We start from the raw sequence: 14,215 nt of genomic DNA on the forward strand, positions 1-14,215 counted from the left end.
ATGTAGTGTATTGTTTATTCATTTGTATTTGTTGCAACATTCTTGCCTCTCTGGAGTCATGCCAGCTTGATCATGGTACCCGATATCTTTGATACATGTCAGAATTTCATTTGCCAGGATTTTATTGAGAAATATTTTCACTTAAGTGTTCCTTCCAATCTTGGTTTGTTTTCTAGACTTCGAAGAGACACCATGAGCAAGGGAACTTTTAGAAGAAAGGGTTTATTGAGGCTTACAGTTTTAAGGATCATGAGTCTACGATCATTATTCTGGAATACATGGCAGCAGGTAGGTCACCATGTTTCTAGAGAACTAGTTGAGAGCTTACATCTTATCTGCAAGTTGGAGACAGAGAAAGTGAGAGTTAAGTATAAATGGTATTGAATTTGGAAACCTCAAAGGCCAATCCCATAACAATCCTACAAATAAAACCATACCTTCTACTTCTTCCCCCACATTTCCTCTAAGCAGCAACAAACATTCATACTTGTGAGTTTATGGGGGCCATTATCATTGAAAACACCACATTCTACTCCCAATTGTCCATAGGATCTTAAACATATCATAATGAAAAATGCACTTAGCTCCCTTTCCAAAAGCCCTATAGTCTTTCACCATCTATACAGTTTAATCCAAAGAGCTTCATAAAACTACAGGCAGTCCCTTAATTACTCCCCCTATGAAATCAAATGGCCAATTACACACATCCAATGTGGAATGCCAAATCACATATGTTTCCATTGCAAAGGGCAATTGGGAAGGTGGTGAGCCAATTCCAGGCATAATCCCAATAGCACACACTCCAAATTTTCTACTTCTGACAGAAGACTAAGAGATTAGATGGGTCCACTCCTCTGGCTTTGCTGATTGAAACATAATTCCTAAACCTATGTTGTATCATATAGATCTGTGGATGGTGGTTGTGTTTTCAATGTCACTCATTTCTAGGAATTTAATTTTTCCTTATTTATTTCTCCCTTGACCCTTTCAGTAGTATATTGCTCATGTTACTTACTTTCCATGAGTGTGTGTATTTTATGTACTTTTAATTGTGTGATGCTAATTTGATACCCTTGTGCTCAGATAGAATGCATGTCATTACTTCAACTTTCTTATATTTTCTGAGGCTTGTTTTGTATCCTAATGTGTGGTCAATTTTGGAGAAATGGCCACAGGCTGATAGAAAATATATGCACAGTTCACTGTAGTTTGTTGGGTCCCTTTGCCTGATGATGTCGTTAATTCTGCTACTCCTGCTTTGTTTATTTGCATGTGATCTGTTCAATGGTCAAAATGGAGAAGTAAAACAAATCACAAGCGCTAATATAACTAATCTGTAGTTTCATATCTATTTGATAACATATATTTAAATTTGGGAGGCCTGTGTTTAATTTGTATATATTTAGAATTGTAGTATGTTTTAGTAATTGCAAAGTATGAAGTGAATTTCCTTACATCTTCTGGACAGGATGAGTTTGAAATCTATTCTGTCAGCTAGATAGAGGACCTGCATAGGATTGCTATAGGGACATGTTTCTTAGTTCTGTTTCCCTAGTATACCCTCTATATCTCTCATGATGGTAATCCTGATTCATGCTAAATATATGATTGTTTACTAGGGAACTGAGTTTAGTGATATGTAAATATTATTTAAACCTCAGTGTTAACTATTGTCATTTTGTTAATTTTTGAGATTTTCATAGGCTACTTTTGATTGACTGTCCTAGTGGTGTAAATTTATTTCCCGTGTCCTCTGGTATTTTATCCTTCCCTGCAAATAAATTATTCCTATTAGGATCCTCTACAGTGCTGACGTACCGCTAATACAAAGTTTTTAATTTATTTATAATATCCCTTAATCAGCACAGTAGCTGAGCAGCTGCCTGTCCTGCATGGAATTAGGTCTCATTTCCAAACAATGACTCTGAACTCTTACTTACTATGCAGCATGTGGCTGCTCTTTGTTCCACTTGGACAGCCCTCAGGACCAGGCTCTCCTCTGCCTTAACATATGGCTGCTGTCCTCCTTCCTCCCTCCTTTCCATCACATCCTTTCTTCCTTTCTTCTTTGCCAGCTTCTTCTTCCTTCTTCCCTCCTAGTGATCCTCTCTAGCAAAGCCCCCAAAAACTCACCTCCACCATCTCTCTGCTGTGCTTCTTTATAATCACAATTAACTGGGAGCAGGGTCACTTTTTGGGGGGGGTTTAACCAGTCTTACATTCTACCAATCAGCATTAAAATACAAGCAGAATTAGGTCAGTCCCCTACAGGGGTTTTCTTTTTCTTTTTCTTTTTTTTTTTTTTGGTTTGGTTTAATTTTTCTTTTACCTTTGTACTTTTTATTTGATTTTTGGCTATCTTTTATTAACTGGTCACTTTATTTATTTACATTTCCAATGTTGTTCCCCTTGCCAGACTCCCCTAATCAAGCCTATCATTACATTTCTGCTCAGCTTTCCCTATATAACAGTGCTCCCCAACTCACACATATCCATTCCCACCTCACACCTCTAGGATCTCCATTTGGTGGGGCAACAGGTCTACCAGAGTCAAGGTCCTACAACCACATTGATACAAAATAAATCAATCCTCTCATACACAGTACCTAGGACCATAGACCCATACTTGTATCCCCCTTGGCTGGCAGTAGATCCCTAGGAGCTGGGGGATTTTTCACAGAGGCTCTGGTTAGATATTAAAGACCAATGAATGCTGCTTTCTCTTCTTTTTCTGGTTATAGTTGAAATTATGTTTGTGTGCTTCTCTTTCTTAAAATTATTGTGAGATGATTAATTTCTTGGCTTTTCTTAGGTAAAATTTCGTTCATTGTCTTGGAGTTTTCCTCCTATTATCCTCTGTTGTGCTTTCTAGGAGAAAAATATTGTTTGAATTTGGTTTTGTCATGTAATATCTTGGTTTCTCCATTTATGGTGATTGGGAAATACACACTGTATAGGAGCTTGGGTCTGCATTACATCTGCACAAGATTTTCTGGCTATTAGAGTCTTTGGCGAGAACTCTGGTGTAATTCAAACAGGTCTGAATTCATTTGATACTGGATATTTATACCTTACTACATTTAATGTTCTTTCTTTGATATTTGCATTTAGTTTTTTAATTTTTATGTGAAGGGAGGAATTTTCTGGTACAATTAATTTGGTGTTCTGTAGGCTTGTTGTATTTTTTTGGCCTTTTCAATTCTCTTCTATGTCTATTATCCTCAGGTTTGGACCTAAATTGTGTCCTGAAATTCATGGATATTTTGGATTCAATACACCATAAATGTTTATCTGAGATGGATTTTTTGTGCTTTGTGGGGTGACCTCCTTGACCCCAAGTCTTCCATTTCTTATCCTGTTGGATAATGAGATATGATCAGGAATGGTGACCTCTTGCCATATACTGTATGAAAATAGGGAGGTTAATTTGTGTGTCAAGTACCAGTAGTCTCCTGGATGGTTTTCTTTCCTGGTTGGCCATATACAACAGTTTCAAAAGCCCAGGATTTATGTTCCCTGGGATTCCTACGATGATGCAATCAGACATAACAGAGAAAGACCAGAATACACATGAGGGAACTTGATTTATATAATAGAGAGAACATTTGAAAGTTAGGTTACAAAATACCTGATCACACTGTCATCTCCAAGAATGTATTATTTAATGAAAAACTATTTTGTGTTATAGCATCACCAGGGCACAGACATTTATGCAAGAGCCGTTTGTTTCCTGTAAACATGAACTTTATTACTGTATGGCTCACCTACCACACACCTTTATTGCAAAGGTAAAAAGTGCACTTAGGTCCAGAGCATTCAAGGCAGGACTTGAAAGGAAATGAAGGTAGCTAAGGCAATGGAAAGTCTTAGAGTTGAAGAATTTTAAGAAAGTGTTCAGAGGGAACAAGAATTCCCTTCTTCTGGGAGGTCAGTGAATTAGGAAGGACAGTTGGGAGCTTTATTGACTACAGCATCTGAGTCCGGGAACTTCATTGGTAAAAGTAATGTCTGGAATTTTGTTTTGTAAAACTACCCATTGGCTCTGCAGCTTTTGGCAAGGTACATGGACAGAGAGATCACACGAGCTTGGAACAATCTGAGAAGAAATCAGGTTTTCTTTAGTGTCCTGTGAAGTCCTCAAGGAGAGAGGAATGGACGGGTAGCCCCTTAATAGAACGCTTTAGGATATCATATTGTGCTACTCTAGATGCCTTCAATATAGATGCAGAAAAAGAAAAACAAAATGACTTCACAGGAATTACCTCAATTATGATCATGATTATTTCATATTGGAAGTTTACACTTGATTCTTCTTTTAAAATTTGAAAGAAGAGCCTTTGCTTAAAATTGAGGTAGTCTTAGAATCACAGAATGCTTACAACACCTGTATGGTGCCCGGCATCTAACACTATCTGACTAGGGATTCTACTTTTAAATGCATCACCATTGACAATTTCCAATTAACCATGCCAGGGAGGCCCTGATCAGTTTGTATGTTCTATTCATCTCCACGACAACCCACTTCAGCAGAAAAACCTCCATTTTACAGGTGAAGAAATCACAGCTCGGAGCAAATGATCATCAGATCCCTCAGTCTCACTGGCTGTCAGTTAGACCCACATCCTTCTCTGTGAAGGGAAGCATTGGGTCTGATGTGGGCTGTGCAAGCTGACTCTCCTGAGATGATCAATGCTCTTCTTGAACCTGGGAGAATTGAAGACAAGATGAGCATAGAGACTCCTGGGACAGATTCTGCCACTGGGTCCTAGGCTGGGACATAGTATCCCTTGCCTTGTGCCTCTACTTATCTGACGAGTCTGTTCCCATGTGTCAGCTTCTATGGCAGTGGGTCTCAACACTCCTAGTGCTGCAACTCTTTAATACACCTCTTCATACTATGGAGACCCCAAGTATGTGAAAGTATGGTGGATATCTAGTTACCACTAGCTTCTGTTTTGATACAGATGACACTTTCTGTGACATGGTTAGCTCATAATGAATGACTAGAGGACCTATGTTTGAGAATAAACAAACACTACATTGCTTCTTTATCTGCTGAGCTTAAAGCCCTGGTGTGACAGCAACTGTTTGTGGACATTCTGTATTATTACTTCTCTACTTTTACCTTCTCAGTAAGTCAGACTCTGAGTAAGTCAGTTCAATTCCATAAATTGGAAATCAGTCACCTGGAAAAAATACTTGTTACAACAGGAACCTTGGTTTGTCATGGAAAAAAGGCAGCTTTTACTGGCCCACCTAGGTTCTGGGTTAGCACAGGCTTGCTCTCCAAAAGAAACATGTGCTCACAGTTGTAGGCTGCATTCACTATTTTTGCTCTTAGGTTCCTCCCTAAACTCCTTAGATTAAGATAATTTTCTTGCTATCTATCAAAAGAATTCATTATGTGCAGCTGGCCTACAGGAAGATAGTTTCCATTCTGTGTTTTATAAAATGTGCATAGTAGATATGGTCATCACTGATACTAGGTGAAGGATCTGCTCTAATATGGAAACTAAGTGATGCTGGAGGAACATCCTGAATCCACAATGACAGAGGGCCCTGTAAGGATTCCTGGTAGCCTAACACATTGAGCCTGCACAGCTCAGTAAGGTAAATGTGAATACACATTTCCTGAGATCTCTCTGTTTAATTGGAGGTGATCTTGTCCACCTAAGAGAGCACATGCCCTAGAAAGACAAAACCCACCGGCAGGAGCTGTGGTGATGCCTCACAAGTTAGAGTATCTACTGCTCTCTCAGAAGAAGCACGTGGTTCCCAACAATCATCTACAACAGGGAATGTGATTCCTTCTTTTGGACTATGAGGGAAATTCACCCAGGACAAGCCACAGACATACAGTAGAGAAAAAGACCCATTGACATCAGTGATCATTCTACGCCTAATCCACAACAATAAAAACACAGCATATGTATGGTCTAGGACAAGAACATTTACCAAAACCTATTTCCCAACATGATTTGAAGGTCATTATCTATGGAGGTATTAGGGAACATTCATTGTAGGAAAGGCTGAAGAACATGATTCTCCATTAGGATTACTTCTAGACACCTGTAGAAATGTTGTCAATTTTTCTGCAGCTCTACAACTATGAGTGTATATTAGTCAATACGTGGTACACAGGATCTATAATGAATTTGCTTATAGACTATTACATACTAAGGTTAGCCGAACACTTGACCGCATCGTTAAAGTATGGCAGTTATCACATCATAAAATGTGCATCCAAGAAAAAAACACATTTTCCACACAAAAAACACTATCACACTTAGTACCCCTTGGTGGCTTTGAATTCACTATTTAGTCCAGGAACTATGGACCATGCAGAATCCATCTGTAGCTGTCAGTTCTAAGAGCACAGGAGGGGACAGAACACTTGAATAAGCAAGATGGTTTCAAGAGTCAAGAGTTACAAATCAAATTTTATTCATAAGGAATACAATTTAAAACAAAAAAGGATTAAAATGAGTATTAATATAAATATTAAAAGTATTTTCAAACGTGAAAAATGTTAACAAGAACATATAACTATGAAATAACAAAAAGAAAACTTCATTTAAAATCATAAAAAATATTTCTAAACAGCGTATTCTTAGTGAATATTTAGAAGCACAGTTATATTGCTGTTTCTCCTCTAGCAGGCAAAATGGCAATGCAGTCCCCAGTTGTCTCTCAAGTGGTGTTATCCTAAAAAGAAAGGGAGTAAGACCTCAATTAGTCAGGCTGGCTTAGTGAAAGATAAATTTAGCATTTCTTAGCAATGAATAAATTAACTATGAGGGAGAATATTCATCCAAAATATGTTGTTACTATTCAGCATGGGGGTCAGCAGGGGACTCCTGAGAAAGCAACCTATTCTTCAGGACGCTCTCTTCCTGCTCTTTGTCCCATTCCAGCTCTCTTGCACTATCTGAGACCAGGGAGAGGAAGGCAGTTATTCAGAAACTGATGTGTTGGGGGACCTGCATGCCAGCTGTCAGGTTGCTGCCTTCTACCCCCTCAGCTCTATTGGACGTCAGCATTGATGTGTTAACTGATAACATTGCTGGTGTGTCTGTGGGCAGGGCAAAGTCTACATCACCCTGACAGTAATGTGGGCTTCCCATCTGGGCCTCAGACTTAAATCAGTGCAAACCAAGAACAGGGCAATGGGAAGAGACCTCATTGGGTTACAGGATGAAAGGAGAAGGTCATCTGTTACCAAGATTAAAGCCAATGACAAGGACTAATTTGCCATTTGCACTTGGTTCCTATCCCTGAAAGGTACTTCCCAACTTGGAGGTCACATAACCACAGAGTATCATTTATCGCAGGACCAAAACTTGTTCAAAGCGCTACATAGCATCCATTCTATCACAGGGACATGCAATATTATTATAGGTTATAGATCTGTCACCATTTCTAGACTGCAGCTTCAAAAAGAGCAAGCAAAGCATACTTGTTAGTCATTCAGTTTCTGAAAAGTGCTGGACTTCCCAGAATAGTTGAGCAGAGACAGAGCAATGAACAGTTCAATTGCATGAGGTGGTTGGCTTGTTGAGAGTGTAAATTAGTAAGGTGGTAGGGGAAAGCAAACATGTATGAAATTGGCAAATGGAATGAGATGTTGTTAAGCTGACACAGCTGCTTGTCCCTACCAGATGTGGCTGGGTCTGGAGGTTGCTCTTCTTCTCCTGTTCATCCTTATCGTTCTTGTGCAAGTCAACCAAATATTTCTGTAGCAGTGGTGCACAATCCAGATGTTCTGCTTTGCTCGTCTTCTTGAATGGGAACAACTTCTTCTGCACACATATCTTGTCCATATGGATCCGGCTGGGCAGGTTGCTGGAAACACACTCTGCATAGTTAGATCCTGCAGCCTCTTCCTCCTATTCCTACTCCCAAGTCCCACAAACTCGCCCTGGACACAGATACCAATGAAAACTTCATATACTACCTCTCTATGCACATAAGGCTGCTGCACAAACATCAAGCAGCCAATTCAGGGAAGAATAAATTGTTTCTGTGACCCAAGTACCAATAAGAGTCCATGTCTCTTCAAAAAAACAGGGGATATACATCTATCAATGGAAGTAAAATGCATGGGGGCAACATCAATTAATAGTGGGCAAATACCCTCAAAGGAGGTCAGTAGAATTAAGGGAAGGTCATGTTATCCAGTTGGTCCACACACTGAGTTTTGTTAAACCTGGTGTGACCCCAGAGGCCCAGTTCAGCCTATTAGACAGTTGGTGAGCTGAATAAGTACTGGTCTACCTAGAGCCTTCTGAAGATGCCTAGACACTCTGGGTATGAGTAACAAGCTCCTGTGGACCTAAAAACTGAGTCCAAAAGACCCAGGGCACAGTGATGTTTAAAGAGCACAAGACATGGAGCCAGAGCTGCTAGACCTCCAATCAGAACAAAGGATGGCACCTGTGTGCAAAGCACAGTTAATGGCCTCTCTGACGACCAGTGCTCACCGATAGAAGTTAATTTCCTTCTGGAGCTCCTGAAATTTCTCACAATGCTCGATGTTCCTCATCTCTAAGTTGTGCAGTAATGACATGACCTCCCTCTCCTTTATCTTCAATTTTTCATAAAATGGATTTGACCTGATGTAGCGGCTGGCCCTAGGAGAGTAAAACCCAATGAACATCTGCGTTTAGGAATATATGAACTCAGGCTGGGTCTTCTAGTACCCCAGCCCTGGGAGGACAATTTCTGAGTTCTACATATTGGGAGCTTCTTCAGCTTCAGAAACTTGTTATTCTGGGCCCAGGACCCCATAAGCTCAGTATCCAGATAAAGGGTTCCCAGGTTCCCTTTCTTCACTTAGAAGGGCTGGATCTGCAGTCAAGCTACTTATGCTAACAAGGGCCTAGGCCACAGCTCTCCCACATCCAAGACCTAGAAAACTGTGATTTCAATTTTCCTGTTTTGACAACAGGAATTGTACATCCTGAATAATTAATATTGTAGAGACACACAATTTACACAATTATGGAGTTGAGACCATAAATCGCCACAAAATTATAATCTGCCCAAATGGCACAAATATACAGACAAATGTGACCACATTGGCAAAGAAGTGTGCAGTTGAAAGAGGGGCTCCCAAAACAAAGCACTCACATCACCATGAAATTGTTATACATGAATATACTCAGGAAAAAACATAGACCCCTAGATTCCAAGTGTGGGGGGAAATATAAACATATAAAAATTGCGCATATGCATGTAGGTGTGTACACACAGAGACACAGAAACTGGGACACACACACAGGAAAAGAAAAGTAAACAGTAAGAATGAAAAAGGGAGCGAAATATGCAAACGGAGAACACAATCAGATTCAGAAAAAATGGATGCCACATTCTTGGCTCAGAGGTAAACAAAAAAGAAGGAAAAGCCCTGTGTCTCTGGCCATCTAGTCAAACATTGAGATGAACAATTTGGGATCTGTCACCTTAGGTACTGCAACAAGAGTCCAGCACTCAGTCACCTTCCTAGCACACACCCAAACTCACAGCACCTAGAACCTTGCAAAGCTACCACCTGTCAAGGGCTTTCCAAATGCACACTGGGAACTCATGCTCCAGGAACGTTATCCCTGAATCCTCACTAAGGCCACAAGTTCAGATTTTCAGCTGGAGGCAGCAGATGAGACCATTTCCCATCTCACTCCTGACCAAGGGTCAGGTTCTGATCTCCTCTATATCAGAAATGAGGTTTAGGACGAGTTCTTTGGGAGGCACAGCTTTCTAGACCCCAACACCTTAATAGAATAAGATGTAGGTGACACTGCAGGTCCATGAATGACACAAGGCAGTTTGGAGCAATGCATACCTGTTGTTCCTGTATCTCTCTGTCACGTAAGTCAGGAGATCTCTTAGCTCATTTCTCTCCTCAGTAGCTGACTGCAGCTGTCTAATCAGTCTCTGCTCTTCTGTGTTCTCCGTGTTGGCCTCCTTGTTGATTACCACAGGGCCAGGGGATGATGTCAGTCTCCCATCCTCTGTAGGTAGGAGAACACAAGTGAACATTTTTGGGGAAACTGATGAGTGTGCATAGACCATGGCAAGCCCCAAACAGGAGGAGAACATGTGTAGAACACAGTGTCACCACAAAGAGTTTGTTGTTGCCTAAGAGACCTCCTCAGTGGAAGTCAACTCTCCCAGTACTCTATAGAGACCAAGAGATGTCAGATGCCGGGTGTTCCCTATGCCTGCTGACCCATGCTCCATGTACCACAGAGATGGCTTCTACGGGATTGTTATCAACTTAACAGGGTACAACTTTCTTTCAGGACCCTCACCGCTGTACTTTCAGAAGTCAGATGATAAATTCAACCTCCAAAAGATTTGAGTGATTGGAGATACTCAGATGTCCTGCACTGATACTCTAGGCCACACCATTTGGAATTTAAAAGCATTGTGGGGGATGTCATGGTCAACGGACTTATCAATTCCCCTAACTGAAACACCAAATGCCACAGAAGTGCCAATCGGTTACAGGCTGAATCTTGGTCTACCTGCTACAAATAGTTTTAGTACTGTAAAAAAATGTTTGTAACACACAAACTCTAATTTATAATGCTAAGGATGTCCCATCTCTGCCAATTAGAAAAAGTCAGAGGAGTTCTAAGAACATAAGGCCACAAGCATAATTCTCTCCCTGATAGTAAAGACAGAGATCTACTATATTTAAAGAAGCAATGAGTGTGAAGTAGATTGATGCCCTGTCTAAATTCAATAAAGTTGGACACTCAGTGTCTCCTGATCATGTTATTATATCAATGTAATGTATCATATGCACGTTAAAAGTGAAGGCCAGAAGTTCACAGAATAATAGCATTGGCCTTACCATGTCCTCCCTTTGGGTTGGGCAAACTAATGTTCTGAAGTCCTTGACTTTTAGGAATTGTGATCTTCATGGAAATTCAATTCCTTTGCAGATACTCCAGTTGTTCTGGCCTATTGCTAGACAGGTCAGCATAAGCCTATTCTCCCTCTGACAGAAAGCTCAGCATACAATTCACAGAACTTTCTCAGCATTCCCCAAGCCAGCTTTAGTTGTCCATCATTTATTTTTGATGAAAGGCGTGATTCCCTCACTCCAGTCTGTCCAAAATCAGCATTCACTCTCCCAAAATTCTTGCGAAGCCGGGAAAACATGTCTTCCTGTGTATCTGCCAGGCAGGGACTGAGAAAAAGTAGGGCACTGGTGGTTACTACAACACTGGTGACATCACAGAGGATGCCAAGAACTCTCTAGGACACAATAGAATGTCCAAGAAGGGACCGCTGATGTCATGGTGAACAGACATTGCCTCCCTGCTAATAATCTCCCTGTACAGTGAATAAGCTGAGGTGCCCTTTCCTGGAGAACTTCCCAGGGCATAGTCACTGAGCAACTCCTGCTTGCAAGACCAAATTTTCGTCAAGGCTTGATTATAAAAACCTGAGTTATTCCTATACATTTTAATGAATTTTTCCCTTTAAATGCTGCCCAAAAATATCTCATCTTAAGTCAAATTATCCTTACTCATCAATATCAGCCATTAAAAATTCCTGAGAAATAATACCAGTTCAAATAAGCAGTCAGAAGGTTCTCCTGTCTCCTTATGTACACGTGCTTGAAATCACATCAAGAAATAGCCTGTAGGTTAGGTTGCGACATGGGTGTGTGTTATGCGAACACTCATGAAGCCTTGTCCTTAGCTTAGCATTCAACAGTTGCCACAAAATTCCTTAGGAGAAAGAGTTGAAATCATTATGTTGTTAGGAACAGTGTGGAGTCCAATTGCCAAAGGAAAGTGAAATGTAGGAGCCAGCAATGGAGGCACCCTCATGCTCTTGGGGGTTCTACTCTTTTTACTAATGTCACCAAAGGAGCATTGCTCACAGGCCTCTGTAAGCTCTACCATGATATTCTGTCTGACAGTTTGTGTCTTTGGCCTTTCACAGGGCATGAACTATTTCTCTAAATTTAACCCCATTCTTCTAGTTTTGAGACCCAACCGGTGATTATCTCTTAACCCCTATGCCCTGTTTTGGTCCATATCACTTCACTACCATGTCTATTCTGAAGCTCCAGCTTCAGCTTTCCTCACTCTGTGTTCCTCTGTAAGCCTGGAGTTCTGCCCACATACTTTCTGCAGCATATCTTGGCCTTCAGATCTTTATTTTGTCCAATCGGCAGTTAGACAACACCTAAGAGATCTCTCAGCTTGTGTTGAGCTGGTGAGAAGGACAAACATCTACAAAATAGCAAACTTGATGATGGACCATAGAAATGACATCCTGCCAGCACTTAGCTCTCTGCCAGTAAAGAACTAACAATTGAAAGTTGACACACCTTAGTACAAAGGGAGCTCACCTCATCATTTCCCCTTTTACACCAAAAAAATAACTTTATCTTTACCACTGATCAGCTAGATAAAATTAGAAAATTTATAGGATGCATCAGATAAGAATGACTGTCACAACATTTAGTCCATTTGTATTTGGCAAATTTGGAGAAGGTACTTCATGAACTAAATTATATTAGTGTAAAATTTTGTACCTGAATCATTTTCTCTCACTTTTTAAGCTTTTTTATTCTCTATTTATCATAGCTTGCACTTATTAGCCATAACAACTCTCCTGAAATGAAAAACAATTTTGTTAATTTTAAATAATTTAAGGGTTTATGTCCTTCATCTTTATAATTTTACACCTCTTTTGTGGACATATTGCCATTTTTTTCTTTTTTCAACTTCCACAAGTAGATTATTTTTTCTCTGATATGGAGAAGGATGCAAGGGTGGACTTCAGATATGAGGTGATGTTGGATATCAACGGAGTTGAGCTGCATGATGCGAAATTCACAGAGAACAAACAAGGAGTTTAAAAAAACTAAAATGAGCACAGTGGGGATGAAGAAATGAATGCTTAGCATGGAAATGTTTGGCAGTGGACTCTGCATTTGTGGCGTGGGCTGGGTTTGGGTGGGGTTCTGGAGTAGTCAGAATGTTGTCTGTTCTGGTCCTTCCAGGGAAACTCCTCCCTCATCTCTCATCCCTCCTCTGCCTCCACCTCCACCTCCAACTGCCATAACTGCCTCCTACTACAGCAGCAGCTTCTGGGCATCTGCCTTTCTGCTCAAGCAGAAGTGCTCGGGGGTGATACAAGCTTTGAAAAGTCCAGGGGAGCAGTCAAGCCATGCACACTCTGTTGTCATCCCCGTCGGGGCTCAGGATTTATGGTGCCAGAGCGGTTGTGGCGGGCATTTTGATGCTGCAGTGGGTTGTCTGTCGAGCCCCTCATTCTGGACCTCCCATGTCCACCCTGGTCCTGTCAGGTTCCTAGTTGTCACATTCCTGTGTGATGGTGAACTCGTTTTCTTTTCTGAGTCTCATGACAAGAAAAGGTTAAGAGTAAACTATCTAATCATCTCCATCTGAGACCTGAGGAGGAGAAATGTTGCCTGAAGAAACAGGAAATTCAGAGAAAATAGCTTCCAATTCTAAAGAAATGACAGAAATTGTTGGCTACCATGACAGACAGTCAGCAAATATTCTTGTGTCATTGTGGCATCCAGTGTCAATTGAATGGGCCAGGGGCGCTGACAAAATTCCTTTGAAGTAGGTCATTTGAAGGACTATCCTATTTTTCTCCAAAGCCTGGGACAACAGACTTCCCCATGATCCCCTTCTCCACAGTCTGGACAACTTTCTGGCAGCAGTGGAGGTAAGTGGGTAGTATTTCACCCCATGGCCTCTTTGCCACATTTGAAGGAAACTCCAGTTAGGGTTCTTTAGTGCCCATCATTTTCTTCAGAATATTTTGGGGACACTGCAAGGAGTTGAGGTCTCTCCCACTGTGAAAAGCCTTTGTCTACTAGGACATCAGAAATGGCAGATTCTTCAGGTCTCTAAAGGATTTGAGAACCACCTTTTTATGTAAAGTATATCTCACTGGACAAACGTGGCTTTTTTTCAAGGGATTTACTTTCTCTGTACCTTTGAATACATATAAAAGAAGCTAAATAAAGCTCATTTCTGTACCAACTGAACTAGTACCTAACATCACTAGAACACTGATTATTTATAGTTGGATAGTACTATTTGCATTCCTTAATTATCCATGGCAGTGTACAGTAGTAATTTTATACAATTAGAATTATACACCACATTGTGAATAAGATGCATATACTTATATCTGAAACAAGATTTCAATC

The 14,215-nt window shown here is 40.6% G+C and overlaps 1 protein-coding gene across 4 annotated transcripts; it reads right to left on the reverse strand.

Moving 5' to 3' along the window:
* Nucleotides 1-6,411: 6,411 nt before the first annotated feature.
* LOC134480018 (disks large homolog 5-like) lies at nucleotides 6,412-11,199 on the reverse strand. 4 transcript variants are annotated; one of them, NM_001430143.1, is given in 5 exon segments: nucleotides 6,412-6,705; nucleotides 7,656-7,842; nucleotides 8,481-8,630; nucleotides 9,842-10,010; nucleotides 11,043-11,199. In NM_001430143.1, coding segments are annotated over 5 exon segments (648 nt in total). In that variant the 5' UTR covers nucleotides 11,170-11,199; the 3' UTR covers nucleotides 6,412-6,690.
* Nucleotides 11,200-14,215: the final 3,016 nt, after the last annotated feature.

The sequence above is a fragment of the Rattus norvegicus genome, chromosome 8 (genome assembly GCF_021556685.1).
Source record: "Rattus norvegicus strain SHRSP/BbbUtx chromosome 8, alternate assembly SHRSP_T2T, whole genome shotgun sequence".
NCBI classification, from domain to species: domain Eukaryota; kingdom Metazoa; phylum Chordata; class Mammalia; order Rodentia; family Muridae; genus Rattus; species Rattus norvegicus.

What these genes read in the sequence shown, in the direction of transcription:
- LOC134480018 (XM_087560203.1), bottom strand. Translation starts at nt 10,928, where the DNA reads ATGAAGATCACAATTCCTAAAAGTCAAGGACTTCAGAACATTAGTTTG. An exon ending in GAGAGATACAGGAACAACAG is followed by an intron (nt 8,631 to 9,841) that starts GTATGCATTGCT and finishes TTACTCTCCTAG; the next exon opens with GGCCAGCCGCTACATCAGGT. An exon ending in AAGGAAATTAACTTCTATCG is followed by an intron (nt 7,843 to 8,480) that starts GTGAGCACTGGT and finishes GTGTGTTTCCAG; the next exon opens with CAACCTGCCCAGCCGGATCC.